The sequence below is a fragment of the Ammospiza caudacuta genome, chromosome 26 (assembly GCF_027887145.1).
Source record: "Ammospiza caudacuta isolate bAmmCau1 chromosome 26, bAmmCau1.pri, whole genome shotgun sequence".
In the NCBI taxonomy this organism is placed as follows: domain Eukaryota; kingdom Metazoa; phylum Chordata; class Aves; order Passeriformes; family Passerellidae; genus Ammospiza; species Ammospiza caudacuta.
This window is the reverse complement of record NC_080618.1, coordinates 5,656,267-5,683,509: the sequence shown is the minus strand read 5'-3', so window position 1 is coordinate 5,683,509 and position 27,243 is coordinate 5,656,267. Positions and strand designations below refer to the sequence as shown.

The 27,243-nt window shown below is 52.1% G+C and overlaps 1 protein-coding gene across 4 annotated transcripts in view; it reads left to right on the top strand.

Annotated features, from left to right (window-relative positions):
- The window catches only part of FGFR1 (fibroblast growth factor receptor 1), a 35,369-nt gene extending 8,126 nt beyond the window's left edge, over positions 1-27,243 (top strand). The window contains exons 3-18 of one of the 4 annotated variants that reach the window (XM_058820209.1): positions 7,194-7,457; positions 8,955-9,038; positions 10,036-10,211; positions 11,967-12,090; positions 13,495-13,685; positions 16,541-16,685; positions 18,355-18,551; positions 20,075-20,220; positions 21,092-21,213; positions 22,138-22,248; positions 22,334-22,524; positions 23,407-23,529; positions 24,102-24,172; positions 24,396-24,533; positions 25,526-25,631; positions 26,525-27,243. In XM_058820209.1, coding sequence (XP_058676192.1) covers positions 7,194-7,457; positions 8,955-9,038; positions 10,036-10,211; positions 11,967-12,090; positions 13,495-13,685; positions 16,541-16,685; positions 18,355-18,551; positions 20,075-20,220; positions 21,092-21,213; positions 22,138-22,248; positions 22,334-22,524; positions 23,407-23,529; positions 24,102-24,172; positions 24,396-24,533; positions 25,526-25,631; positions 26,525-26,701 — 2,366 coding nt within the window. In that variant the 3' untranslated portion in view covers positions 26,702-27,243. Of the gene's footprint in view, positions 1-7,193; positions 7,458-8,954; positions 9,039-10,035; positions 10,212-11,966; positions 12,091-13,494; positions 13,686-16,540; positions 16,686-18,354; positions 18,559-20,074; positions 20,221-21,091; positions 21,214-22,137; positions 22,249-22,333; positions 22,525-23,406; positions 23,530-24,101; positions 24,173-24,395; positions 24,534-25,525; positions 25,632-26,524 lie in introns of all 4 variants that reach the window. The other 3 variants (XM_058820208.1, XM_058820211.1, XM_058820210.1) reach the window with 3 other exon arrangements.

Genomic DNA, 27,243 nt, shown 5'->3' with positions numbered 1-27,243 from the left:
GGTCCCTAGAGGTGTGGATGCTGGGGGACATGGTGTCTGTGCTTCCCCATGGCGCTCAGGAGCATCCCCCATGGCCCTGCTCGGTGCTGGAGGCTGCAGCTTTCCAGGACTTTGTTCTGCATGTTTATGGGGTTTCAGTTTACTCCTGGTTCTGAGGCAGCTAAGCTCCCTTCTCAGGGAGGAGTAATCCCCCGCGGCCAGCCAGCCCCGTGCCTCACGTGGAGGGGGGCTCAGCTCTGCCCACCCCTTCCCCGTGCTGTGAGAGGGAGTTTGGGAGCTCCCAGCACCAAAAAACCTGCAGCAAATAAAACATTAACAGGCATTTAGTGCGTTTTTATAGTTACCTAAATTTGGAGTGGTGAAAAAACCCCGGTGAAGGGGAAAAGCCAAGAAATTTCCATGCGCAGCCTCCGTCCCTCCCTCGCACAAAGCCGCTCTTTGTCTCCAGGTTAAATAGAAACCTGCAGAAAATTGCCAAGGGTTTTTTTCCCCCTCTCTCCTTGTCTGCCATTGTCCCAGCTGCTGCTCAGGCATCTCCTCATAAGGGGTGCAGCAGATTGTGCTGGGGCAGGGGGTCCTGCCTTGGGTCACAGAGCACCCCAAACCCTCCCCTATAGGGGTGTGTTGGCACTCCAAAGCACAGGGGATTGGGCTGCAGCCCCCTCCCCGTGGGGCAGGGGCTGAGGGCTGCCCCATTTCCCATTTCCCAGGGCTGCTGCTGCCCAGCTGGCCACAGGCTTAACCCCCCCTGGCCATCTGTGGGACCAGCAGGGGCTCTGGCTCCCGGGGCTTTGTTGTCCCCAGCTCCTCCAGGGGGTCTTGCTTTGCACCCTGTAGAAGCCAACAGTTGGGTCAGGCTCAGCCCACGAGGGTCTTTGGGTTGTCCCCTCTGCTCCCCAGGGCACTGCGGACCCTCTGCCCCCCTCCCCATTTCCCTGCTGCCCACCCTCTCCTTGTTCTTGCAGCTCCAGGTGTCTCCCACCCAGTGCCCGGGGGATCCCATTTGGAGCCCCACGAGCAGCCCAGGCATTCCCTGCCAAGCCTGCAGCCTCCTGCTCTTCTTCTGCTGTTGATGGCAGCAGCCCAGGGCTGTTCCCAGAGCTCGGGGGGGCCAGCAGCACCCCCAGACCCCATTGCCAGGGCGGTGCCCTCCAGGGCATCAGGGCTGTTCCCTCCAGGGCATCACTGCTGTGCCCTCCAGGGCATCACACCCCGTCCCCTCCCAGCCTGCATTGTTCCCTCCTCCCGCCTTTCCACTCGGATGCTGTCACTCCAGCCCTTAATTGAGGAGCAAAAAAAATACATAAGAGTCTTTGGGAAAGACCCAGAGCCTGGGCTGTGGGGAGCAGGGGGGGGTCCCTGAGTGTGGACCCCCCGCCTGGGGCTGTGCAGGAGGGAGGTGGGCACAGGAATGGGCGCTCAGTTCCAGCATTGAGATAGAGCCAGGCAAAGCCAGCCCAAAACTGCGATTTGGGGGGTTCTCTTGTGCCCCCCATGTGTGCCATGCCCAGGGGTGATGATGGAGAGGTGTCTGTGCCCCAAGCTGCTGCCTCCAGGGCAGGGAAAGGGGGGAAAGGGGTGGGTTTATCCTGACGGCTCTGCAAGCTCCCAAGGCGCCTGTTAATTAAGTGCTGCTTCATTTGCGGTGCAGGCAGAGCCTGGAGCAGGACATAAATCCCCTGTCCCTGCGGAGGGACGTGGACAGGAGGAGCTGGGGGTGCCCTGAGCACTCTGAGAGCCACGTGTGCCTTGTGCTGCCCATCTGGTGGCATCTCCCTGCTGCAGCCTTGCCCTGGATTCAGGGATACGCAGTGGAACCGTGTTCACAGGGGTCTGGGGATGAGGGAAGAGACGAGGGCCTAACTCCATGTTTCAGAAGGCTGATTTATTATTTTATTATATATATTATATTAAAAGAAAAGGATATGTGACTGTGTTCACAGGGATCTGGGATGAGGGAAGAGACGACGGTCTGACTCCATGTTTTAGAAGGCTTGATTTATTATTTTATTATATATATTATATTAAAACTATACTAAAAGAATAGAAGAAAGGATTTCATCAGAAGGCTAGCTAAGAATAGAAAAAGAAAGAATGATAACAAAGGCTTGTGTCTCGGACAGAGTCTGAACCAGCTGACTGTGATTGGCCATTAATTAGAAATAATTCTATGAGACCAATCACAGATCTACCTGTTGCATTCCACAGCAGCAGATAACCATTGTTTACATTTTGTTCCTGAGGCTTCTCAGGAGGAAAATTCCTATGGAAAGGATTTTTCATGGAAGATGCCTATGACAAGGCAGGGATGCTGCACCTCGGGCCGTGCCCCCGGGCTGGGGGGACACGGAGCTGTTTAAATCAAAAAGAAGCCAATCCCCAGGACCCGGTGAGCGCTTCCTGTTGGGATTAGTGGGGCTGCCGGGCATGTGTGTGCTTTCTCTTCAGGAAATACCTTCGGAAAGCCCCGCTGGGGTCTCCAGGGCAACCGGCGCCTGCGGCTCCGCGCCCCCCGCCCGCATTGTCCCCGCGCCGCTTTGTTGGCCCCTTTATTGCCACCACCGTCACCATCCCATGGCCGGCACAGCCCGGGGCTGGCTGGGCTTGCAGGGTGCACTGTGGGCTGTGTGCCCAGCCTGGGGGGCAGCACGGAGAGAGGGGGCACGGTGAGAGCAGCTTGTGAACGTGGGGCTGCCCCATGTCCCTGCTTCATGTCCCTGTCCCTGCCCCGTGTCCCTGCCCCGTGTCTCTGTCGCTGCCCCATGTCCCTGCTTCATGTCCCTGTCCCTGCCCCGTGTCTCTGTCGCTGCCCCATGTCCCCTGTACATGTCCCTGTCCCTGCCCCATGTCCCTGCCCCATGTTCCTGTCCTTGCCCCCTGTCCCTGCCCTGTGTCCCAGGGCTGCCTCATGTCCCTGTCCCATGCCCCCTGTCGCTGCCCCATGTCCCTGCTTCATATCCCTGTCTCTGCCCCATGTACCTGTTTCATGTTCCTGTACCTGCCCCATGTCCCTGCCCCGTGTTCGTGTCCCTGCCCCATGTCCCTGTTTCATGTTCCTGTACCTGCCCCATGTCCCTGCCCCGTGTTCGTGTCCCTGCCCCATGTCCCTGTTTCATGTCCCTGTACCTGCCCCATGTTCCTGTCCTTGCCCCCTGTCCCTGCCCTGTGTCCCAGGGCTGCCCCATGTCCCTGTCCCTGCCCCATGTCCCCTTTCCCTGTCCCATGTCCCAGGGCTGCCCCATGTCCCTGTCCCTAACCCCTGTCCCATGTCCCTGCTTCATGTCCCTGCCTCATGTTCCCTGTCTCTGCCCCATGTCTCTGCCCCATGTCCCTGTCCCTGCATCCCCTCTCGTGCTGTGGGTGACCAAGGGCACACCCCATTGTGTCCTCTCTTATGCCATGAGTGACCAAGGGCACACCCCATTGTGTCCTCTCTTATGCCATGGGTGACCAAGGGCACACCCCACCGTGCCCTCCTCTCCCCTCTCCCTCCATCCCCTCACACCTCCGTGCCCCAGCCATGCTGCTGATCCAAACCAGTGGGGCTGAAGCTTTCAGAGGGGTCTGGAGGAGCAGTGGCACTCACACAGCACACCCAGGCACCTGTGGCCATTGCAAGGGACCCTCCTGAACCTGCAGTGCTGCTTCCTCAAGCCCTGGCGTCAGGCTGGGGTCTCCCAAAACTTGGTGGGGATTTGGGGGTGATCTCAGCAAAGGAAAGGGATTACACAGGTAAAGGGAGGGGACACAATCTGGGATACAAAACCAAAACTATTACAAGGAATAAAACCACACCACAACATCTCCCCTCCTCCAAAGGCCTTCTCCATGCCCAGGACCCCTCTGCACATTGCCCAGGTGCAGTTTGGGGTGCAGGTGGAGCTCAAGGCTGTGAGGAGCGACCACAGCAGGGCTGTTCTGTTCCACAGGGGAGCTGCTGATGCCTGGAAGGGGCAGATGAGAGCAGATGTGGCTGCAGCACTGGGCTCAGGCTGGTTTGGGTGTTCATGGCTGTTTGTTGCTCTGTGTGAGGAGGGATGGGCAGGAGGATGTGGTGTTACCCGGCCCTGGGGTTCAGGGGGTGTCACTGCTGCTTTGGGAGCCTTTGGAGATGCCTGTGATGGGTCACTTGAAACACAAATCAGCTGTGAGAAGTGCCTGTCCTGTGGGGAAAAATCAGGGGAAAACAGGATTGCAAAGCAAGACTCTTCCCCACCTTCCACATGAAAATGTTTTGTAACCTCTCACGGATGAACTGGAGCCCTGGATTGGTATAACAGCAACTGAGCAAAGGAATTCCACCCCATCCCACTGTTTTCCTTCAAGTGCTGAGCAAAAGGAAGAGGAGAAGCTCTGGAGCTGCTCATGGATGTTTTTCCCATGAAGCTTCTCATCGGTCCAAGGCAAAGAAAAGCGGCCAGGAAGTGAAGTGCAGGTCACGGTGCGGTGAAGCAGAGCTCTGGAGAGCCAGGGTTTCATTTTTGGCTGCTCAGAGTGGCTGTTGGGAGCGGGGAGGTGCAGGGAGGAGCGAGCCCTGTGCCACTCTGCAGCTCTGGCCCAGGCTGAGCTGCTCTGTGCTGCTCAGGGGGCAGAGCAGGGAGCAGAGGTGTTTGTGTTCTGGTTCACTGGGCACTCAGAAATCCTGGGTGAAGCTTGAACATCTCCTGGCTGGTTCTGCTGTCTGCATTGGGATTTTCCAGCCCCTGAGAGGAACATCTGCAGCTCCCACAGCATCCCATGGCATCCAAAACAACCAGACCACATTATTGAGGAAGAGGAGGCAGAGGTGAAGGAGTGCCTGAAGAGCTGTGCCCAGCAACCTTGTAGAGCTCAGTTTAGGATAATGATCACACTGCATCCACCCTCATCATCATCACAGGGAGCCTCTGCAGAGCTGTCGCAGCCTGGACCATTCCATGGGGAGTGGAATTTGAGCATCTCCTGGCTGGTTCTGTTGTCTGCATTGGGAATTTCCAGCCCCTGAGAGGAACATCTGCAGCTGCCACAGCATCCCATGGCATCCAAGAACAAGCAGACACACATTGAGGAGGAAGCAGAGGTGAAGGGGTGCCTGAAGAGCTGTGCCCAGCAATCTTGTAGAGTTCAGTTTAGGATGGTGATCACACTGCATCCACCCTCATCATCATCATCACAGGGAGCCTCTGCAGAGCTGTCGCAGCCTGGACCATTCCATGGGGAGTGGAATTTGAGCATCTCCTGGCTGGTTCTGTTGTCTGCATTGGGAATTTCCAGCCCCTGAGAGGAACATCTGCAGCTGCCACAGCATCCCATGGCATCCAAGAACAACCAGACACATTATTGAGGAGGAGGAGGCAGAAATCAAGGGGTTCCTGAAGAGTTGGGCTCTGGAACTGTGCCTGTAGAGCTCAGTCTAGGATGATGATCACACTGCATCCACCCTCATCATCATCATCATCATCATCACTGGGAGCCTCTGCAGATCTGGAGCAGCCTGGACCCTTCCATGGGCTGTGGAATTTGAAGAGGTGATTTGGAAGGCAGCACCTTCCCCAAGGCTGGGGCCAGGAGAGCTGCTCGTGCACCCCCCACCATGGAAAGCAGGACTTGAGGACAGAGCCCTGCACATTTCAGGGCTGGGAGAGATGAGACCATGTCACAGCAGGATGGAGAGAAAGGATCTTTGTGCCGCTCCCCTCCTGGATGCTGTGGATGGGCACTCGTGGCCAGAGCTGCCTGGGCTGCCCTGTCCCCTCCCTCCCTGCCTGCTCTGCTGCCCTGTCACCCCTGCAGTGCCCTGCTCTAACCAGGCTGGGGCTCCTGGTGCCATGGGGACCCTGGGGGACCCTGGCCTGCTTTGCTGCCTGCTTGTGGTGCTGGGGATGGTGAGAGCCCTGCGAGGAGGTGGCAGAGCCATGCAGGGGTTCGGGATCCTTCTGAGGCTGGATCCTGCCAGACAGCAGCACTGAGGTGTCACTGCTGCCTGTTTCTCCCCTGTTGGGGATGCCCTGCCCTGTCAGGCTCCATAAGGGCTGAAGAGGGTGAGGGCTTTGTGTCCTGCTGCAGAGGGGAGCACTTGGTGCTGCTTGGGGAGCTCTCAGCCTCTGCTCTGCTCTGCTGCTGCCATGGGCTCCATCCCTGAGTGCTGGGGTCCCAGTGCCCCAGAGGGGATGTCCCAGCTGTGGGAATGTCCCAGCAATGAGAATATCCCAGCAATGGGAATATCCCAGCAGTGAGAATGTCCCAGCAGTGGGAGCATCACAGCAATGGGAATATTCCAGCAGTGAGAATATCTCAGGAATATCTGCATCCCAGGAGTAGGAGCATCCCAGGAGTGGGAATGTCCCAGCAGTGGGAATATCTCAGGAATATCTGCATCCCAACAATGGGAATGTCCCAGCAGTGGGAACGTCCCAGTAATGAGAATGTCCCATCAGTGGGAAATGTCCCAGCAGTGGGAATGTCCCAGCAGTGGGAATGTCCCAGCAGTGGGAATGTCTCTGCAATGGGAATGTCTCAGCAGGGAGAATATCTCAAAAATATCTGCATTTCAGCAGTGGGAGCATTCCTGCAGTGGGAATATGTCAGGAATATCTGCATCCCAGCAGTGGGAGCATCCCAGCAGTGGGAATATCCCAGCAGTGGGAATATGTCAGGAATATCTGCATCCTAGCAGTGGGAATGTCCCTGCAGTTGAAATATCCCAGCAGTGGGAGCGTCCCAGCACTGAGAATGTCCCAGCACTGAGAATGTCCCAGCAGTGGGAGCATCCCAGCAATGGGAATATCTCAGGAATATCTGCATCCCAGCAGTGGGAGCATCCCTGCAGTGGGAGCATCCCAGCAATGAGAATGTCCCTGCAGTGGGAATATCCCAGCAGTGGGAATATGTCAGGAATATCTGCATCCTAGCAGTGGGAATGTCCCTGCAGTTGAAATATCCCAGCAGTGGGAATATCCCAGCAGTGGGAGCATCCCTGCAGTGGGAGCATCCCAGCAATGAGAATGTCCCTGCAGTGGGAATGTCCCAGCAGTGGGAGCATCCCAGCAACTGGAATATCCCAGCAGTGGAAGCATCCCAGCAGTGCATGTTGCCTCATTAACCAGGCCGCAGCAGCAGCAGCAGCAACAGCAGCATGGTTTTCCTTCAGCCTCTATCCCTTTTCTCCTTTTTTTTTTTTTTTTCTCTCCCCTCCTCTCCCCTGACCCCTCCAGCTGTGCCCAAAGCCAAAATGGAGGTGGAGTCGTACTCAGCCCACCCCGGCGAGCTGCTCCAGCTGCGCTGCCGGCTGCGGGACGACGTGCAGAGCATCAACTGGGTGAGGGACGGCGTGCAGCTGGCCGAGAACAACCGCACGCGCATCACCGGCGACGAGGTAGAGGTCAGGGACGTGGTGCCCGAGGACTCGGGGCTCTATGCCTGCATGACCAACAGCCCCTCGGGGAGCGACACCACCTTCTTCTCCGTCAACGTCTCAGGTTCGTAGCAGGGCCGGGGCAGCCACGGGGCCGGGCTGTGGAGCGAGGAGGAGGAGGCAGCCTCTGCACGGTTCTGCGCGTTTGTGCACGTCTCCGCACACCCCTGCAGGTCCCTGCATTCCTCTGCGGGTTCCTGAACGTTTCTGCACACTTCTGCAGGTCTCTGCAGGTCCCTGAACGTTTCTGCACACTTCTGCACAGTTCTGCACACTTCTGCAGGTCTCTGCAGGTCCCTGCACATTTCTGCACACTTCTGCACATTTCTCCACACCCCTGCAGGTCCCTGCACTCCTCTACAGGTCCCTGCACATTTCTGCACACCCCTGCAGGTCCCTGCACTCCTCTACAGGTCCCTGCACATTTCTGTGCACTTCTGCACACCCCTGCAGGTCCCTGCACTCCTCTACAGGTCCCTGCACATTTCTGTACACTTCTGCACACCCCTGCAGGTCCCTGCACTCTTCCGCAGGCTCCTGCACATTTCTGCACACCTCTGCACACTTCTGCACATTTCTCCACACCCCTGCAGGTCCCTGCACTCCTCTGCAGGTCCCTGCACATTTCTGTACACTTCTGCACATTTCTCCACACCCCTGCAGGTCCCTGCACTCCTCTGCAGGTTCCTGCTCATTTCTGTACACTTCTGCACAGTTCTGCACAGTTCTCCACATCCCTGCAGGTCCCTGCACTCCACTGCACACCCCTGCAGGTCCCTGCACACACACTGGTCACACACAGTGAGTTCAGGGCTGACTTGCACCTTGCGGGTGCCCAGGAGAGTTTCCAGCCAGAAATTATCTCATGTTTATCTGAGGGGGCTGCGGGGCTGCCCCAGAACCAGGGGCAGGGCAGGGCAGGGAGGAGCATCCAGAAATCATCTCATGTTTATCTGAAGGGTTGGGGGCTCCAGAGCCACTGCAGGGTAGGGAGAAGCAGTCAGAAATCAGAAATCATCTCATATTTATCTGAAGGGTTGGGGGCTGCGGAGTCACCCCAGAGCCACTGCAGGGCAAGGAGGAGCAGCGAGAAATCATCTCACATTTATCTGAAGGGTTGGGGGCTCCAGAGCCACTGCAGGGCGGGGAGGAGCACCAGAAATCATCTCATGTTTATCTGAAGGGTTGGATGCTGCAGGACCACCCAAAAAGGGGCACGGGTTGTGTGGGACTGCTCTGCAGTGCTGTTGATGGCGTGTGAGGCTGGAGAGGGAGGAATGCTCCAGGTGGGGACGTGTCTGTGCTCACAGGTCTTGGTGGATGTTGGTGGCACCAAATGTGGAATGAGGAGCTGCAAAGTCGCCTCTGACAGCAAATCTCTTCGGGATGGCTGCAGGCACTGGGATGGTGGGGATTCTGTGGGATTTCTGTGGATCCCTGTGCCCCTGTTGGGCACCAGCACCACCGGGCACAGCCCTCACCACCCACCCACCCTTTGTGCTCTATCCAAAGCTCCCCTCACACACCCAGGCACTCATCAGGGCCGTTCCCTCTCTTGCAGACGCCCTCCCCTCTGCAGAGGATGATGATGATGAAGATGATTCCTCATCGGAGGAGAAGGAGGCTGATAACACCAAACCCAACCGTACGTGCGAGCTGGCACTGCCCTGTGGGCAGGCAGGGGAGCCTGGGCACAAATGGGCATCACCCAGGGGTGGGGAAAGCAGCCCTGGGCACCTGGCATTGTCGAGGGCATGGTGGGGAGAGCAGGGCTGGGTTGGGGTCACTGCTGGTGCAGCTGAGCATCCACCCCACAGGGAAAGGGCTCCTGTGTCTCTGGGTGATGCCCCAGAGCTCCAAAACAAGAAATTATCAAAATTGCATTGCTTAGGCAAAATTAGTCCAAAAAAGCTAAAATATTTTCCCACGTGAAAACCTGCAAACAAAGAAATCATTCTGATATTGTAAGACCTATTAAGATATGGATTTTAAAAATTGAGCCTATTTTAAAAATATGCAATGTATTGAATTCCCCTCCTTGCTTTAGCTGAGCGTCCACCCCACAGGGAAAGGGCTGCTGTGTCTCTGGGTAATGCCCCAGAGCTCCAAAACAAGAAATAGCCTTTATTAGTCTGAAAAGCTAAAATATTTTTCCACATCAAAATCTGCAAACAAAAAAAATCAGCCTGATATCATAAGACCTATTAAGATATGGATTTAAAAAATTGAGCCTATTAAAAAAATATGCAATGTATTGAATTCCCTTCCCTGCTTTAGCTGAGCATCCACCCCACAGGGAAAGGGCTCCTGTGTCTCTGGGTGATGCCCCAGAGCTCCAAAACAAGAAATTATCAAACTTTCATTGCTTGGACAAAACCATGTCTTTATTAGTGTGAAAAGCTAAGATATTTTTCCACGTAAAAACCTGCAAGCAAAGAAATAATTCCGGTATTGTAAGACCTATTAAGATATGGATTTAAAAAATTTAGCCTATTTAAAAAATATGCAACATTTTGAGTTCCCCTCCCTGCTGGCCTTGGCTGCTGGCATCTCTCCTGATTCCTGCTCTGGGCATCCTTGGGTGCCTCAGGAGCAGGAGGCTGCTGGGTTTGGCCCTGCTGAGCCCTCCCTCTGCTCCCCAGAGGCCATTGCTCCCTACTGGACCTACCCTGAGAAGATGGAGAAGAAGCTCCACGCTGTCCCTGCTGCCAAAACAGTGAAATTCAAATGTCCCTCCAGCGGGACCCCCAACCCCACCCTGCGCTGGCTGAAGAACGGCAAAGAGTTCAAACCTGACCATCGCATTGGGGGGTACAAGGTATGGCTGGGGAGGGGGGAATGCAGGGCTGGGGGCTCCTGGGGCAGGGAAATGAGAGATCTGAACTCCCTCCGTGTTTCAGAAGGGTTGATTTATTATTTTATGATATATATTATATTAAATGTAATTATTATAATATTATTATTATCATTATACTCTTTTTATATATTATCATATAAATATATATATTATATATTTATATAATATATATTTATCTCTTGTTCTATAAATATAATATATTTATTATCATTAAATATAATGTTATATATAATATAATAATATATATAATATAGTATAATATAATATAATATAATATAATATAATATAATATAATATAATATAATATAATATAATATAATATAATACTGTATGTTATACATATTTATATATAATATATAATAGACTATATTATATATTATTATATTATTGTATTATTATAATATTATTATTATATTAAACCTAGCTTTATTAACTAATTATTATACTAAAATAATAGAAGAAAGGATTTCATCCGAAGGCTAGCAAGGAATTAAAAGGAGTGATAATAAAATCTTGTGACTGACCAGGGAGTCTGACACGGCTGGGCTGTGATTGGCCATTAATTAGAAACAACCACATGAGACCAATCCCAGATGCACCTGTTGCATTCCACAGCAGCAGATAATCAATGTTTACATTTTGTTCCTGAGGCCTCTCAGCTTGTCAGGAGAAAAAAAAATCCTAAGGAAAGGATTTTTCATAAAATTTTCATTAAATTTTTCATTTTTCTGTGACAGTGGGGGTGCTCCAGCACATCTCTGGGGCTCCCTGAGCTGGGCAGGAGCTCAGTTCTGCTTCCCCACCACCCACAGCAGTGCCAGGCTGGGATGGCAGCTTGGCTTTCCCCCTCTCACAACTCCAGACCAGCATCCCCAAGTTCCTTTTCCCCATCCAGAAGGCATCACTGTCCCCTTTTTTTGCCACCTCTCTGTTTTTGGGAGCTGCAGCCCGAGCCCCCATCACCCCTGGGCCACGTGCCACGTGTCACAAGCGGCTCCAGACGTGCCCTGCATGCCAGGGCTCCTGCCAGGAGCCTGGGGCAGCAGCAGGAATGCAGCCACGTCACAGCTGCCAGCTCTGGGCAGGGTGGCCTGCAGGGACACAGGCTCAGGCAGGACGTGGCTGGTGACAGCACAGTGCCAACAGGGCTGAAATAACCAGTGGAAATAACCCAGTTTCCAGCCGGGCTCAGGGAGGGTTTGCCATGAGGAGCCACAGCTGGAGCTGGCAGGGACAGGGCTGGAATTTGGAGAGCCCCGTGGCCAGAGGGACCTGGGCAGTGCCCAGCAGAGCCACTGAGGCTCCTCCAGAGGACGTCACTGGGTCAGCAGCACCCACAGAGTACCCTGGGTGCAGCTACAGGTGCCCACTGCCCACCTCAGACCCCACTGGCCATGGGGAGCAGGGTCTGACCCCCAGGAGCAGCCAGGGAAGCAGCTCCTGCAGGAGGAACAAAGCTGCTCTGTTCCCTGCACACACCAGGGAGGGTGTCCCCACCAACCCATGGACAACATCTGGTCAGCACAGCTGGCTCTGTGTGGCCAGGGCTGGCTCTGTGCCTCCTGTCCCTCCTGGGACAGCTGGCAGCACTCACAGCCCCTCTGTAGGGAACAACAAAGGTGACCCCAAAGGGAGATTGATGTCCTGGACCAGGGGTTGAACATGAGCAGGTCTGGAGTTCTGCAGGCTGCACATAACTGGCTCTGTCCCCCCCAGGTCCGCCAGGCCACCTGGAGCATCATCATGGACTCGGTGGTGCCATCTGATAAGGGCAACTACACGTGCATCGTGGAGAACAAGTATGGCAGCATCAACCACACCTACCAGCTGGATGTTGTGGGTGAGTGCAGGGGCTGGGGGCTCACCCCACACCCTCAGCCCTCCCAAACACCACCCTGTAGGGTTGGGTGGGTTCTGATCCCATGGAAAGAGCTACCTCACCATCCCCATGGCCTCCTGCGCCAGTCTGGGCAGCGAGAGCTTCACCCCACCCTGTTCTGGGGGTTTTTAATTGTGCTGAAAATCATTTCATAGACCGGACAGAAAGTTTTTCTAATGGCCTTATTAGCCATAATTCCCAGCTGGGAAGGCTGGTCTGAGCAGTTCCACATGTGGAGCTGCTCTAAATGCCAGTAAATGAACCATTAAAAATGTGATTTAATTTGATTACACTGAGCAAACTGAAGGGAACAGTCAGCGAGGGGAACAAAGGGGTTTGTTAATGCTGACTCACCACAGTGGCAGCCCCTTTGTGAGCAGCCAGGACCCTCCATAGGTTGGTTTGACCCCTCACCCTGCCCAGGAGGTGCTGATGTCCCTGTCCCACAGGGAATTCACCTGTCCCACATCCTGCATGCTGTCATCCCACTGCAGGAGGCTCCTGGGTGAGGGGACACTAATGCTGAGTTGGGGGCATTGGTGCCAACCTGTGCCAGGGGTCCTGGGCATGGGGGGCTGCAGGATGCACCCCAAACCCCATTGTAAGGTGCCCCATTGTGGTAGGGTTCACATGGGTCCCAGGAGGAGGGAAGAGATGAGAATCTTGACTCCATGATTCAGAAGGCTGATTCATTATTTTATTATATATATATAATTATTATATTATTATACTATTTATATTATATTACATTACATTATTATAATATTATATTACATTATTATTGTATTATATTATACTGTATTGTATTCTATTACATTATATTCTATTGCATTATATTATATTACATTATATTATGTTATATTATATTATATTATATTATATTATATTATATTACATTACATTACATTATATTATATTGTATAGTATATTTTATTATAGTACATTATATTATATTATATTGCATTATACTGCATTATATTATAGTATAGTATATTATATGATAGTATAGTATATTATATGATAGTATAGTATATTATATTGATATATTATAACTACACTAAAATAATAGAAGAAAGGATTTCATCAGAAGGTTAGCAAGGAATGAAATGGAATGATAATAAAATCTTGTGACTGACCAGACAGTCCAAGCCAGCTGACTGTGGCCATTAATTAGAAACAACCACATGAGACCAATCCCAGATACACCTGTTGCATTCCACAGCAGCAGATAATCAATGTTTACATTTTGTTCCTGAGGCCTCTCAGCTTGTCAGGAGAAAAAGATCCTAGCAAAAGGATTTTTCATAAACTAAAATAAAATATGCCTGTGATTTTTCATACGTTAAATCATGTCTGGTCCCACAGAGCGCTCCCCACACCGGCCCATCCTGCAGGCAGGGCTGCCTGCCAACAAGACAGTGGCCCTGGGCAGCAATGTGGAGTTTGTGTGCAAGGTGTACAGCGACCCCCAGCCCCACATCCAGTGGCTGAAGCACATCGAGGTGAACGGCAGCAAGATCGGGCCTGACAACCTGCCCTACGTGCAGATCCTGAAGGTAAAGCCACGCTCTGGGGGCTCCCCAGTGCCTGGGGCAGCAGCATTGGCAGCCACCAGAGTCACCTGGGGCTGGGGACCAGCCTGGGGGCAGCTGGAGCCCAGAGCCATCCCCAGCAGGGAGCAGGGAGTGTGCCAGATGTGTGTGCCAGCTGCGCCCTTGGAGCCTTGAGGGGACACAGCACAGGGCTGGGAGCCCTAAAAGCACACAGCACAGGGCTGGGTGTGTTATCCCAGTGCTCTTGGAGCCCTAAAAGCACACAGCACAGGGCTGGGTGTGTTATCCCAGTGCTCTTGGAGCCCTAAGGGCACTGAGCGCAGGGCTGGGTGTGTTATCCCAGTGCTTTTGGAGCCCCAAGGGCACACAGCACAGGGCTGGGTGTGTTATCCCAGTGCTTTTGGAGCCCCAAGGGCACACAGCACAGGGCTGGGTGTGTTATCCCAGTGCTTTTGGAGCCCTAAGGGCACACAGCACAGAGCTGGGTGTGTTATCCCAGTGCTCTTGGAGCCCTAAGGGCACACAGCACAGGGCTGGGTGGGTATGCCAGTGCTCTTGGAGCCCCAAGGGCACACAGCACAGGGCTGGGTGTGTTATCCCAGTGCTCTTGGAGCCCCAAGGGCACACAGCACAGGGCTGGGTGTGTTATCCCAGTGCTTTTGGAGCCCTAAGGGCACACAGCACAGGGCTGGGTGGGTGTCCCAGTGCTTTTGGAGCCCCAAGGGCACTCAGCACAGGGCTGGGTGGGAGTCCCAGGCAGCCAGCCCAGCTCTGGAGCTGGGAGCTGAGCCCTGCATGGTCCCAGGCAGAGCAGCTCCCTCTGCACCCCAGCAGTGCCACTCAGTGGGCACACTGGCCACCATTCCAGCTGTGCCAGGAGGTCCTTTAAGGTGTCTTTAAGCATCCCTTCCACCGCACTCAGTGATTCCATGCATCCCAGCTGTGCTCCTGAGCGAGGGGAGCAGAGTTACCCCCCATCCCTTTGCCTGCTCCTCCCTCCTGTACCCCCCTGTGCACATCCCCATGCCCCCCACCCCTGTGGGAGCTGGCAGAGCCTGTGCCAGCCCTGAGGGCGCTGGGGTTCCTGGGCACAGCGTGTGACTGCTGTTGTTGGTCTGTTCCAGCACTCGGGGATTAATAGCTCAGATGCGGAGGTGCTGACCCTGTACAATGTGACAGAGGCCGAGAGCGGGGAGTATGTTTGTAAGGTTTCCAATTATATTGGAGAGGCCAACCAGTCTGCGTGGCTCACTGTCACCAGGCCCCTGGCCACAGGTAACACGAGGAATGCCTGGCGGTGGAAGACAAAACTCTGGGCTCTCCTGTTTCTGCTGTTTCTGGTGCAACAACCATGGAAAAATACCCAGCGGGGCTGGCTGTGCTCTGTGTGTGTCCCAGTGTCTGTCCTCCCCATCGTGACACACCAAGTGCCTGCTGGGCAGGTGTCACCCTGATTTTTTAAGATTTTTTTAGGATTTTTTAAGATTTTCTAAGCCTTCTGATGTTCACATTCTTGTAGCAAACTTTCTCTCACACGCTTTCTGTAAATAACTCGTTGCTTTGCATTCTTTTATGGAAGAAGAGAAATTTGATGGACTGTTGGTTTGTCCAGTGTCATTGGAGAGGTGGCACTTTAACCCTCCAATCCAGTGTCACTTTTAGAAAACTATAAATGCTAGAGACAGAAAATAACTTCCCTTTTCTTCACCTTGAGAGCAGCAGTGTGTGTGCTCGTAGTGACAGCCTGGCACCAGTGAACCTGGGTCTCTAAGGGTGTGCTGGTGTCTTAGGACCAGAGGGCTAGCTAAGAATAGAAAAAGAATGATAAAAAAGGCTAGCTGTTCTTTTCTAAGAATAGAAAAATGATGATAACAAAGGGTTAATGAAAAAGAATGATAGCTGAGGGTGCTATCATTCGGTGTTCACAGGGGTCTGAGGATGAGGGAAGAGATGAGGATCTGACTCCATGTTTCAGAAGGCTTGATTTATTATTTTATTATATATATTATATTAAAACTATACTAAAAGAATAGAGGAAAGGATTTCATCAGAAGGCTGGCTAAGACTAGAAGAAGAAAGAATGATCATAAAAGCTTCTGTCTCGGACAGAGAGTCTGAGCCAGCTGACTGTGATTGGCCATTAATTAGAAACAACCACATGAGGCCAATCCCAGATGCACCTGTTGCATTTCACAGCAGCAGATAACCATTGTTTACATTTTGTTCCTGAGGCCTCTCAGCTTGTCAGGAGGAAAAATCCTAAGGAAAGGATTTTTCAGAAAATATCATGGCTACACTGCAGTTTGTACAAGAAACTGATGGTAGCGAATTATTCTTGCCAAACAATGCTGTGAGCTCTTTAGCAAGCAAGAGAGTGAAGTTTTCAGGTTTATATCTTACCTGCAAAGCTAAACTTTCAGTGATGCTGTAGCCCTTAATAGAAACCCACACATGAGGGTGCTGCCATCATGCCAGTCCAGGCACCCCAGACTGGCACAGCGCTGCATCCCCTGTCTGTGCCACCATCCTCTTGTCTGTGTCCTGTGTCTGTGCTCCCCTCCCTGTCCAGCCAGCCCTGCCCAGGTGATTTCTCCATGCAGCCCATCCCCAGCATGATGATGGGCAGGACACCCCGTCTGGTGGAGGGTTTTGTTTAACAGCATCTCCCTAGGTCGCCAGGGATGAGCGGTCATCCCGAGGGTCTCTCATCTCTGCAGTGGTCTCTGTCTGCTCCCCGGGGCTCTGCCAAATGAGACTGGGCTCTCCCTCCTCTCTGGCCTCCTCCCAGAAGATCTCATGTCGTTTGCTTCTCCGTTTTTTTTTTTTTTTTTTTTTTGCTCCCATTTTTTCCCTTCCAGACGGCTGGCGTTAACACGACAGACAAAGAAATGGAAGTGCTTCACTTAAGGAATGTCTCATTTGAGGATGCTGGGGAGTATACATGTTTGGCGGGTAATTCTATTGGGATCTCCCATCACTCTGCATGGTTGACAGTTCTCGAAGGTATATACTCCTCTTCCTTTCCTCCCTCCTTTCCATGGTATGCATTGTGGTCTGGGAGAGAGCACATCCCAGCCCCATCCCTGGGTCAGTGTGGGCTGCCCTGCAGCTGTGGCAGTGTCCCCAGTGTCCCCTGGCTCTGTGCCCCTCTCCACCCCAGCTGGGGTCTGCCCCTGCTCTCTCCCTGGCCCAGGCAATGCATACCTGGGGTACTTAACCAGGGCTGGCTGCACTGGAGCAGGACGGTCTCACACCCCCAGGCCAGGCCAGCGCTGCCATTCAGGGGGTCCAGGGGGGTTTGGGGGTGCTGGCAGTGCTGCCCTTCCCTGCCAGAGCCTGGCCTTGCCCTGTGGTGTGGGACTGCCAGGGCTGTGTGTGCCTGCCCTGTGGGGATGGCTGCCCCGTCCCCATTGATGCTGCTGCTGGCTATCAATGAGGGAGCAAAGCCTGATAACAGCTTTTGGGGAAAGCTTTTGGGGTGCTGTGTGCTCGCTGCTTCCCAGCCAAAACTTTCCCAGTTATCAGCCACTGCTTTGTCAGCCGGGTGTGCTCAGAGGTTGGGGCAGGAACCTTCAGCTCCCTCTCACACCTCTCTCTGAGGTTCTGCTCTCTGGGGGTGCACAAGGAGGGCTGGCAGCCCCATCCTGCCTGATTCACCTTGGACCAGGCACATGGAAGGGGCTCTGAGCTGTTCAGGGCTCCAAAACCCCATCAGCCACCAAAGCAGGGTCCCTTCCCCCAGCAGGTCATTGCCACTGGAGTGCCCCTGGCTGCATTGCATTAAATAAAAAAAAATTACTTATTCTCTAAAAAAAAAAAATTTCTCAAAAAAAAAAAAAAAAAAAAAAAAACACACTTAAAAAAGATTCTCCAAAAAAATTTCTCCAATAGAAATCCATTTTAGTTTAAGTGGAATGCACGTTTTGAACTTAAATCTCTAGTTAGAAAACATAACTATTTAGCCTGACTAAAAAGCTAAGCTCAAAAAAACTACTTCAGTGAAAAACAGGAATTAAACAAAAAGAGACAAAGTGATAAAAAAGACAGAAAGACTGCTATGAAAGCAAGCCAAGTCAACCTGACCTAAAAATTCTTTCTAATAAAGAACTAACAGCAAATATCACGCAAAATTCATAAAAATGAATATGTAGAAACCTATTGTAAAATTGTATGCATACAGATTTAGAAGAAAAAATATATATTTATATCTATATAATATATATATATTTTTATATATATATATTTAAAATTTAAAAAATCTGAAATTCCCAAAAGTATACGTCTTTTAAAGAGAATCATCTCCACATGCATCCAGCACTGTAACAAATATACCAGCTTTGCAAATTTCACAAAGCTGTAAAGTTTTTAGTTTAAACAACCTGTCCCCAAAGGTCCCCTTCTTCATTCCTGCCCCGTTTGACCACCCTGGGCTGCCTGCAGAGGTGGCAGAGGCATTGGGGATGATGAGCTGGGGGCTGCTTGCACAATTTCCCATAAAGGGTTTGGGGGGCAGCCCCCAGGCCCTGCTGCACCAATGTCCCCACTGAGCTTGGGGACAAGCCAGGGGCTGCCCCAATGTCCCCACTGAGCTTGGGGACGAGCCAGGAGCTCCCCATTGCCACTCCCTGTGGCCTGGTGGGTGCTAACAAACCCCCTGTTCACGCTGACCCAGCCATTGAAGACACCCCAGCCATGATGACGTCCCCCTTCTACCTGGAGATCATCATCTACTGCATCGGGGCCTTCCTCATCTCCTGCATGGTGGTGACCATCATCATCTACAAGCTGAAGAGCACCACCAAGAAGACAGATTTCAACAGCCAGCTGGCCGTGCACAAGCTGGCCAAGAGCATCCCCCTGCGCAGACAGGTAACAGAAAGTAGAGAGGGGGTTTGTTTGCACCTACTGCCTCTCCTGGAGTCCAGGGCGCCTGGGGGAGGAGGGATGGGATGATCTGGGACCGTCTCACCCTGCTGGATGTGCCCACCTGGCTGTGCTTCTGATGGCAGCACAGTCAGCAGGGTGGTGGGGCTGCACAGCTTCCCCTCGTCCCTGCCCTGATGGGGCTCATGAGGAGAACCAGGAGGATTTACAGCAGTTTAAGGCTTGAGCAGAGCATGGAGGAGATGGGAGAGCTCCCAGGCTGTGCATTTTTGGGCTTCAGCATGATGGAGAGTAATTAAAAGTTCCACAGAGGGGAGCAGCACTGCTGGGCACGTGGGCAGGGTGGGCAGGGGTTGTTATAGGAGCCTCCTCAAGCCAGGTCTAATAAGATTTCAGAGGTCTAAAACACACCCAAGATAGCTCAGCTACCCTTGGAGGCATAAAAATCAGCAGGATGGCTTCTGTTGCAGTGTTGGAAACAAAAAGGCAAAATAACAAACAGAGAAAAACCAAGCCAGGTGTCGGAGGTCTTTGCTCTTGGTAAAGCACCTCACAAAAGCAATTAGTTTCTTTGTTCACTTCTTTTTCTAATTAATTGCTCAGGCAGGACTTTTTGGCTTCTGTCCATTTGGGTATCCTTAAGTTTGAGGTGAAATCCCCCAGGTCCTATGAGGTGGCTTTTTCACCTAATCCAGGAGGGAAACTTGTGGGCTTCTTTCCTTTTTGATGGGACACTCCATCAACAGCGAGCACATTCCTATACAAGACTTTTTGGCTTCTGTCCAATTACTATCTTTAAATTTGAGGTGAAGTCCCCCAGACCTATAAGATGCCATTTTCACCTAATTGAGGAGAGAAACTTCTGGGCTTATTTCCTTTTTGAGGGTACAGAGGATAGTTTTGTCACTCCTTCAGGGGTACATGGGATAGTTTTGTCACTCCAAGGGGACAAAGAATAGTTTTGTCACTCTGTCAACAGGGAGCACATTCCTATACAAGACTTTTTGACTCCTGTGCAATTAGTTATCCTTAAATTTGAGGTGAAGTTCCCAGGTCCTATCAGGCAGCTTTTCCACTTAATCCAGGAGGGAAACTTCTGGATTTTTCCCTTTTTAAGGAGACAAAGGATAATTTTGCCACTCTGTCAACAGGGAGCACATTCCTATACAAGATTTTTTGGCTTCTGTGCAATTGGGTATCCTTAAGTGTAGTATCCTTAAGTTTGAGGTGAAGTCCCCTAGGTCCTGTGAGATGGCTTTTTCACCTAATCCAGGAGAGAAACTTCTGGGTTTCTTTCCTTTTTGAGGGGACAGTTTTGTCACTCCTTCAAGGGTACAAAGGGCAGTTTTGCCACTCCTTCAAGGGGACAGAGGATAGTTTTGTCACTCCATCAGTGGGGAGCACACTTCCATAGGGTGAACCAATGCTCCCATCACCATTTCCCCCACCCCGGCGGCAGCCAGCCGCGGGCTGGGCACTGCATGAAGGTAACCCACATCCCCCTGCAGGTGTCAGCCGACTCCAGCTCGTCCATGAACTCGGGGGTGATGCTGGTGAGGCCCTCACGCCTCTCCTCCAGCGGCACCCCCATGCTGGCCGGGGTGTCCGAGTACGAGCTGCCCGAGGATCCACGCTGGGAGCTGCCCCGGGACAGGTGAGGGTTGGGAAGGATGAGAGTTTGACAGGAGAGTCTCACAGATATGTGTGCTTGGCAGAGAGATTTTTAAGTGTTGAGTCTGATGGAAGAATAGAGATGGAAGTAAGTTTTGATATAGAAGAAAAGAATTGCTGAGCCAAGCTTGCTGGATAACCAAGGAGGCAAAGGGCCTGGGTGCAGGGCCCTGCTGGGAGCTGCCAGGCACAGCTCAGAGCAGGCCTGAGAGAGAGAAAGAGAGGTAAAGAGAGGGGTAAAGAGGATGAGAGAGCGAGGTTCCCATTACAATACAATAAATCTTCTTCTGGTCACGGAATTTGGGGTTCATTGCAAAGGGCCAAGTGCAGGGCCCTGCTGGGAGCTGCAGCCACAGCTCAGAGCAGGCCTGAGAGAGGAGAGGGGGAGAGAGGATGAGAGGGTGAAAGAGTAAAAGGGGTAAGAGAGCGAAGTTCTCATTCCAATACAATAAATCATCTTCTGTGTTGAATATTCTGATTCTCACTAACCAATCCAGTACAAGATACAAATCCTACAGCATTTCCATACAGTCTATAAGAATCATTACATTACCATCCTGTGTTACATTTTAAACCCTAAAAACTCCTCTTTGGCCCCTTCTGCCAAGCTGTAGGGTCTGCTCTGAGCCTTGGAGCTGTCTGCAAGCAGAGGGTGTTGTTCCATCAAAAGGGGATCACCTTCAGCCAGCCACACCATTGTTTTCCAGTTGTTCAGTAACTGCGGGATCTCAAAGCTTGCTTTCATTTCAATCTCACTTATAGTTTCCATATTCTCAAAATCTTTTGCCAGGCAATCATATTGATAAGGCTTTCTTGTTTCATCTTCCCCAACATTTGGGGTCTTCTCCCTGCAGGCTGATCCTGGGCAAGCCCCTGGGAGAAGGCTGCTTCGGGCAGGTGGTGCTGGCAGAAGCCATCGGCCTGGACAAGGACAAGCCCAACCGTGTGACCAAGGTGGCCGTGAAGATGCTCAAGTGTAAGTGGCAGCAAAAATGTGTTAGCAAAATGATGCTACAGAAGGAATTTAAGGGGAGAGAGTGTAATTAACTAACTGCAGTGTGGTGGTGTTTGCAGGGGTCTTAGGATGAGGGAAGTGATGAGGATCTGACTCCGTGTTTCAGAAGGCTGATTTATTATTTTATGATATATATTAGATTAAAACTATACTAAAGGAATAGAGGAAAGGATTTCATCAGAAGGCCAGCTAAGAATAGAAAAAGAAGGAATGATAACAAAGGCTTGTGGCTTGAACAGAGAGTCTGAGCCAGCTGACTGTGATTGGCCATTAATTAGAAACAACCACATGAGACCAATCATAGATGCACCTGTTGCATTCCACAGCAGCAGATAATCAATGTTTACAATTTTGTTCCTGACGCCTCTAAGCTTCTCAGGAGAAATAATCCTAAAGAAAGGATTTTTCAGAAAATATCATGGCTACTCTGCAGTTTGTACAAGAAACTGATGGTAAAGAATTATTCTTGCAAAACAATGCTGTGAAATTTTTAGCAAGCAAGAGAGAGGAGTTTTCAGAAAGTTTGCAAAGCCAAACTTTCAGTGATGCAGTGGCCCTTAATACAATACTAGATAGAGATAATTGTGACTGTGACTCATAAAAGTCACAGCTCACCAATGAAAAAGGGGTTTGGTGGGATGGGGAGCCCAGCACCTGGGCCTGGGGCACACACCCTTCCCTCCCTGTGGTGGTGCTCACAGGGGTCCCAGGACGAGGGAAGAGATGAGAATCTTGACTCCCTGTTTCAGAAGGCTGATTCATTATTTTATGATCTATATATTATATTAAAGGAAAACGATGTATTAAAATTATACTGGCACGATGCCGCAGCCCTGGCTGGGGTCTGCAGTGTGCACCCCCTAAGTGCTGCCTCCTCCCCTTCAGCTGACGCCACAGAGAAGGACTTGTCTGACCTCATCTCCGAGATGGAGATGATGAAGATGATCGGCAAGCACAAGAACATCATCAACCTGCTGGGAGCCTGCACGCAGGACGGTGAGTGGGGACGAGGTGTCCCCTGTGCCACCCCTCAGCTAGAGGGGCTCTCCTGGCACCCTGCTCCATGTTCTCATCCCCTCAGGGCCGCTCTATGTGATCGTGGAATACGCCAGCAAGGGCAACCTCCGTGAGTACCTGCAGGCACGGCGGCCCCCGGGCATGGAGTACTGCTACAACCCCGCCCGCGTGCCCGAGGAGCAGCTCTCCTTCAAGGACCTGGTCTCCTGTGCCTACCAGGTGGCACGGGGCATGGAGTACCTGGCCTCCAAGAAGGTGAGGAGCTCCCAGGAGGCTGTGGTGGGATGGGGAGCCCAGGGGCATGCACCCTTCCCTCCCTGCCCATCCCTCACAGGGGTCCCAGGATGAGGGGAGAGATGAGAATCTTGACTCCATGTTTCAGAAGCCTGATTTATTATTTTATTTATATATATATAATATTATTATATGTCTTCTATATATTATATTAACGTTTTTATATATGTATTATATATATTATATTAATATTATATATAAACATAGTAATTTTATATGTTATATTAAAAATATAATATAATATAATATAATATAATATAATATAATATAATATAATATAATATAATATAATATAATATAATATAATATTATTATATAATATTATTTATAATTACTATAATATAAAATATAATTATTATAATAGAATATATTAAAACTACACTAAAAGAATAGAGGAAGGATTTCATCAGAAGGCTAGCAAGGAAAGGAATGGGATGGAATGGAATGGAATGGAATGGAATGGAATGGAATGGAATGGAATGGAATGATAATAAAATCTTGTGACTGGCCAGAGAGTCCAAGCCAGCTGACTGTGATTGGCCATCAATTAGAAACAACCACATGACACCAGTTAAAGATCCACCTGTTGCATTCCACAGCAGCAGATGATTGTTGTTTACATTTAATTTCTGAGGCTTCTCAGGAGAAAAAATCCTAACGATAAAGAATTTTTTCACATCCCATCATGGGGAACCCTCTGGTTCTGAGAGCCCTGTGCTTGGTCAAACCCTAATGAAAGGATTTCAAAAAGTCCTAATGAAAGGATTTTTCATAAAATATATCCATGACACACCCCATCATGATGGAGAACCCTCCAATTCTGAGAGCCCTGTGCTTGGTCAGTGCATCCACAGGGACCTGGCAGCCAGGAACGTGCTGGTCACAGAGGACAACGTGATGAAGATCGCCGACTTCGGGCTGGCCCGTGACATCCACCATATCGATTACTACAAGAAGACCACAAATGTGAGTGCTGTGCCCCAGTCTGTGCTGGGAGTGCCCCAGTCTGTGCTGGGAATGCCCCAGTCTGAGCTGGGAATGCCCCAGTCTGAGCTGGGAGTGCCCCAGTGTGAGCTGGGAGTGCCCCAGTCTGTGCTGGGAATGCCCCAGTCTGAGCTGGGAATGCCCCAGTCTGTGCTGGGAGTGCCCCAGTCTGACCTGGGAATGCTCCAGTCTGAGCTGGGAGTGCCCCAGTCTGTGCTGGGAGTGCCCCAGTCTGTGCTGGGAATGCCCCAGTCTGAGCTGGGAATGCCCCAGTCTGTGCTGGGAATGCCCCAGTCTGTGCTGGGAATGCCCCAGTCTGAGCTGGGAGTGCTCCAGTCTGTGCTGGGAGTGCCCCAGTCTGTGCTGGGAATGCCCCAGTCTGAGCTGGGAATGCCCCAGTCTGAGCTGGGAGTGCCCCAGTCTGAGCTGGGAATGCCCCAGTCTGAGCTGGGAATGCCCCAGTCTGAACTGGGAATGCCCCAGTCTGAACTGGGAATGCCCCAGGCATGCAGGGCTCAGCTTCCCTCACAGCCCCTGTGGGTTTTGTGCTCCAGGGTCGCCTGCCAGTGAAGTGGATGGCTCCTGAGGCTCTCTTTGACAGAATCTACACCCACCAGAGTGATGTGTGAGTAGGGCCTGCTGGGGACATGCATGGATGGGGTTTGCTTTGATTTAATGAAATTGCAGTTGGTGCCAGCCAACCAACCATTTTTTGGTGCTGGGGCTCATTTATCCTGCAGAGTGAATCGAAGCTGTGGATGGTTGTTCCTCCCAGCAAACCAGCCTCTAACTGGGGTCCAGCAGGGTGTCAGCACCCTGGAGCCCCAGCATGTGCCCTGTGTTCCCAGGTGGTCCTTTGGGGTGCTGCTGTGGGAGATTTTCACACTGGGTGGGTCCCCCTACCCTGGTGTGCCCGTTGAGGAGCTCTTCAAGCTGCTGAAGGAAGGTCACAGGATGGACAAGCCCAGCAACTGCACCAACGAGCTGTGAGTGGCGTGGGGAAGGGGGGTTTGACATCTCTGAGTGCCATTGCTGGGTGCAGAACGTGGGCTGGGGCATGGAGGGTGGCAGGCAGATGTTGGGAGTTACAATCCCAGCCCTGCAAAAACATCAGTCAGCCAGATTTGCAATAATGAGGGAATCCCAGCACAGAAACCAGCCCAGACTGTGTCCATCCTCCTCCCTGGGTTGATAGGGCAGGCTTTCATGTCTTTATACAACTTTGCAGTATAGAACTAATCCATATTTTGTCTCTCACATCGGAGCTCATTCTTCGCTTCCTAGATTTTTAGTAGGAAGAAACATGAGAGCGGACAAACTGACAATGGTTATTTCAAACACTTTGCCAAACATTTTTAAACAAGCAAAACTGAGTCATGCCTTTTTTCACCGAAACGTGCAAGCACTTGTGGAAATGTTTCAAATTTCCAAAAGTCAGGCTAAGGCTATCATCAATACTTGCCCTGTCAGCATGTGCAACCTCCTGTTTCTACAAGAGCAGCACTAAGTTTACAAAGCCTGCAGTTATAGCAAACAGACATCACTAAATACCCTTCCTTTAGTGAATTTAAAAATATTAATGTTTCAGTAGACACGTTCTCTAGTGCAATTTTTGCTTCTCTTCACACAAGTGAAACAAGTAATCATGCCTGTCAGCATTTTTTGCAAACTTTTGCTTCATTAAGTGTGCCCCAAGAAGTAAAAACCAACAGTAGTCCCACATATATATCTCAAAAATTAGCCACATTTCTAAAAGAATTAAGTGTTCATCACATCTTTAGTATTCCTCACTCTCCCACAATCCAAGCAATTATTGAGAAGGGTTCCCCTTCCTTGCCCATGGGGGATCACCCTGGAGTAGCATCTTCCCTGATGGTCCAGCCTGGGCACAGGGACGCTGGGCACACATTCCTGGTGCTTCTCTGCTCCTGTGGCTGGGGGTCCCCACGCTGAGCCCCTTCCTGCCCTGCCCTCACAGGTACATGATGATGAGGGATTGCTGGCACGCCGTCCCCTCCCAGAGACCCACCTTCAAGCAGCTGGTGGAGGACCTGGACAGGATCGTGGCCATGACCTCCAACCAGGTAGGAGAGGCGGCACCTGGGTCAGGGGGGGCTGCCCTGTCCCCTCCTGAGCCTGTCCCTGGGGTTTGTCCCTCCAGGAGTGCCTGGACCTGTCCATGGCTTCCTGGGGTCAGTAGGAGAGGTGGCACTGGTTGAGGCTCTGCCCTGTCCCCTCCTGAGCCTGTCCCTGGGGTTTGTCCCTCCAGGAGTGTCCGTGGCTTCCCAGGGTCAGTAGGAGAGGTGGCACTGGTGGCACCTGAGTCAGGGGCTCCATGGGGGCTGCTCTGTCCTTTCCTGAGTCTGTCCCTGGGATTTGTCCCTGCCAGGAGTGCCTGAACCTGTCCATGGCTTCCCAGGGTCAGTAGGAGGGGTGGCACCTGGGCGAGGCTCTGCCCTGTCCCCTCCTGATCCTGTCACTGGGGTTTGTCCCTCTCAGGAGTACCTGGACCTGTCCCTGCCCCTAGACCAGTACTCCCCCGGGTTCATGGGGTCAGCAGGAGAGGTGGCACTGGGTTAGGCTGTGCCCTGTCCCCTCCTGATCCCATCCCTGGGTTTGTCCCTCTCTCAGGAGTACCTGGACCTGTCCCTGCCCCTGGATCAGTTCTCCCCTGGGTGAGGGGCTCTCTGGGAGCTGCCCTGTCCTTTCCTGAGCCCTCTCTGGGGTTTGTCCCTCTCTCAGGAGTACCTGGACCTGTCCATGCCCCTGGATCAGGGTCAGTAGGAGAGGTGGCACTGGTGGCACCTGGGTTAGGCTGTGCCCTGTCGCCTCCTGATCCCATCCCTGGGTTTGTCCCTCTCTCAGGAGTACCTGGACCTGTCCCTGCCCCTGGATCAGTTCTCTCCTGGGTGAGGGGCTCTCTGGGAGCTGCCCTATCCTTTCCTGATCCTGTCACTGGGGTTTGTCCCTCTCTCAGGAGTACCTGGACCTGTCCCTGCCCCTGGACCAGTACTCCCCCGGCTTCCCGGACACGCGCAGCTCCACGTGCTCCTCGGGAGAGGACTCGGTGTTCTCCCACGACCCGCTGCCCGACGAGCCCTGCCTGCCCAAGCTGCCCCCTCAGCACAGCAATGGTGGACTGAAGCGACACTGAGCCTGGCACTGCCGTGCCATGCCCGTGGACGCTGCCTGCACAGCCTGGCCGTGCTCGGCTGGCGCAGAAAGGGTTCAGAGACATCTGTAGCATCTCACATAACCAAAACCACCACCCAGCTCCTCCTGCCAGCTCTGCACAGCCCAAAGGCTCCGGGGTTTCCGTGGCCTTTCCTCCTTTTGTTTTTAAACCTCTTTTCTGTCATTCTGTGCTGGAGAGTTCCCACCTGGCTGAGCTGAGATCCTCTCCCGTGGGCACTGCGTGGCCAAAGAGCCCAGCCAGGCATCCTGGGGTGGCACAGCCTGCTGGGGCACAGGCTGGTGTGCCAGGAGAACCTGGGGAGCTGGGAGCAGCACCGGGCTCCTGTGGCTGCACAGGGGGGAGCCTCGGCGTGTCAGGGGCCTTACTGGTGTGCCAGGACCATCATTGGTGTGCTGGGAGCCTCACTGGTGTGCCAGGAGCCTCACTGGTGTGCCAGGACTCTCACTGGTGTGCCAGGAGCCTCACTGGTGTGCCAGGAGCCTCACTGGTGTGCCAGGACT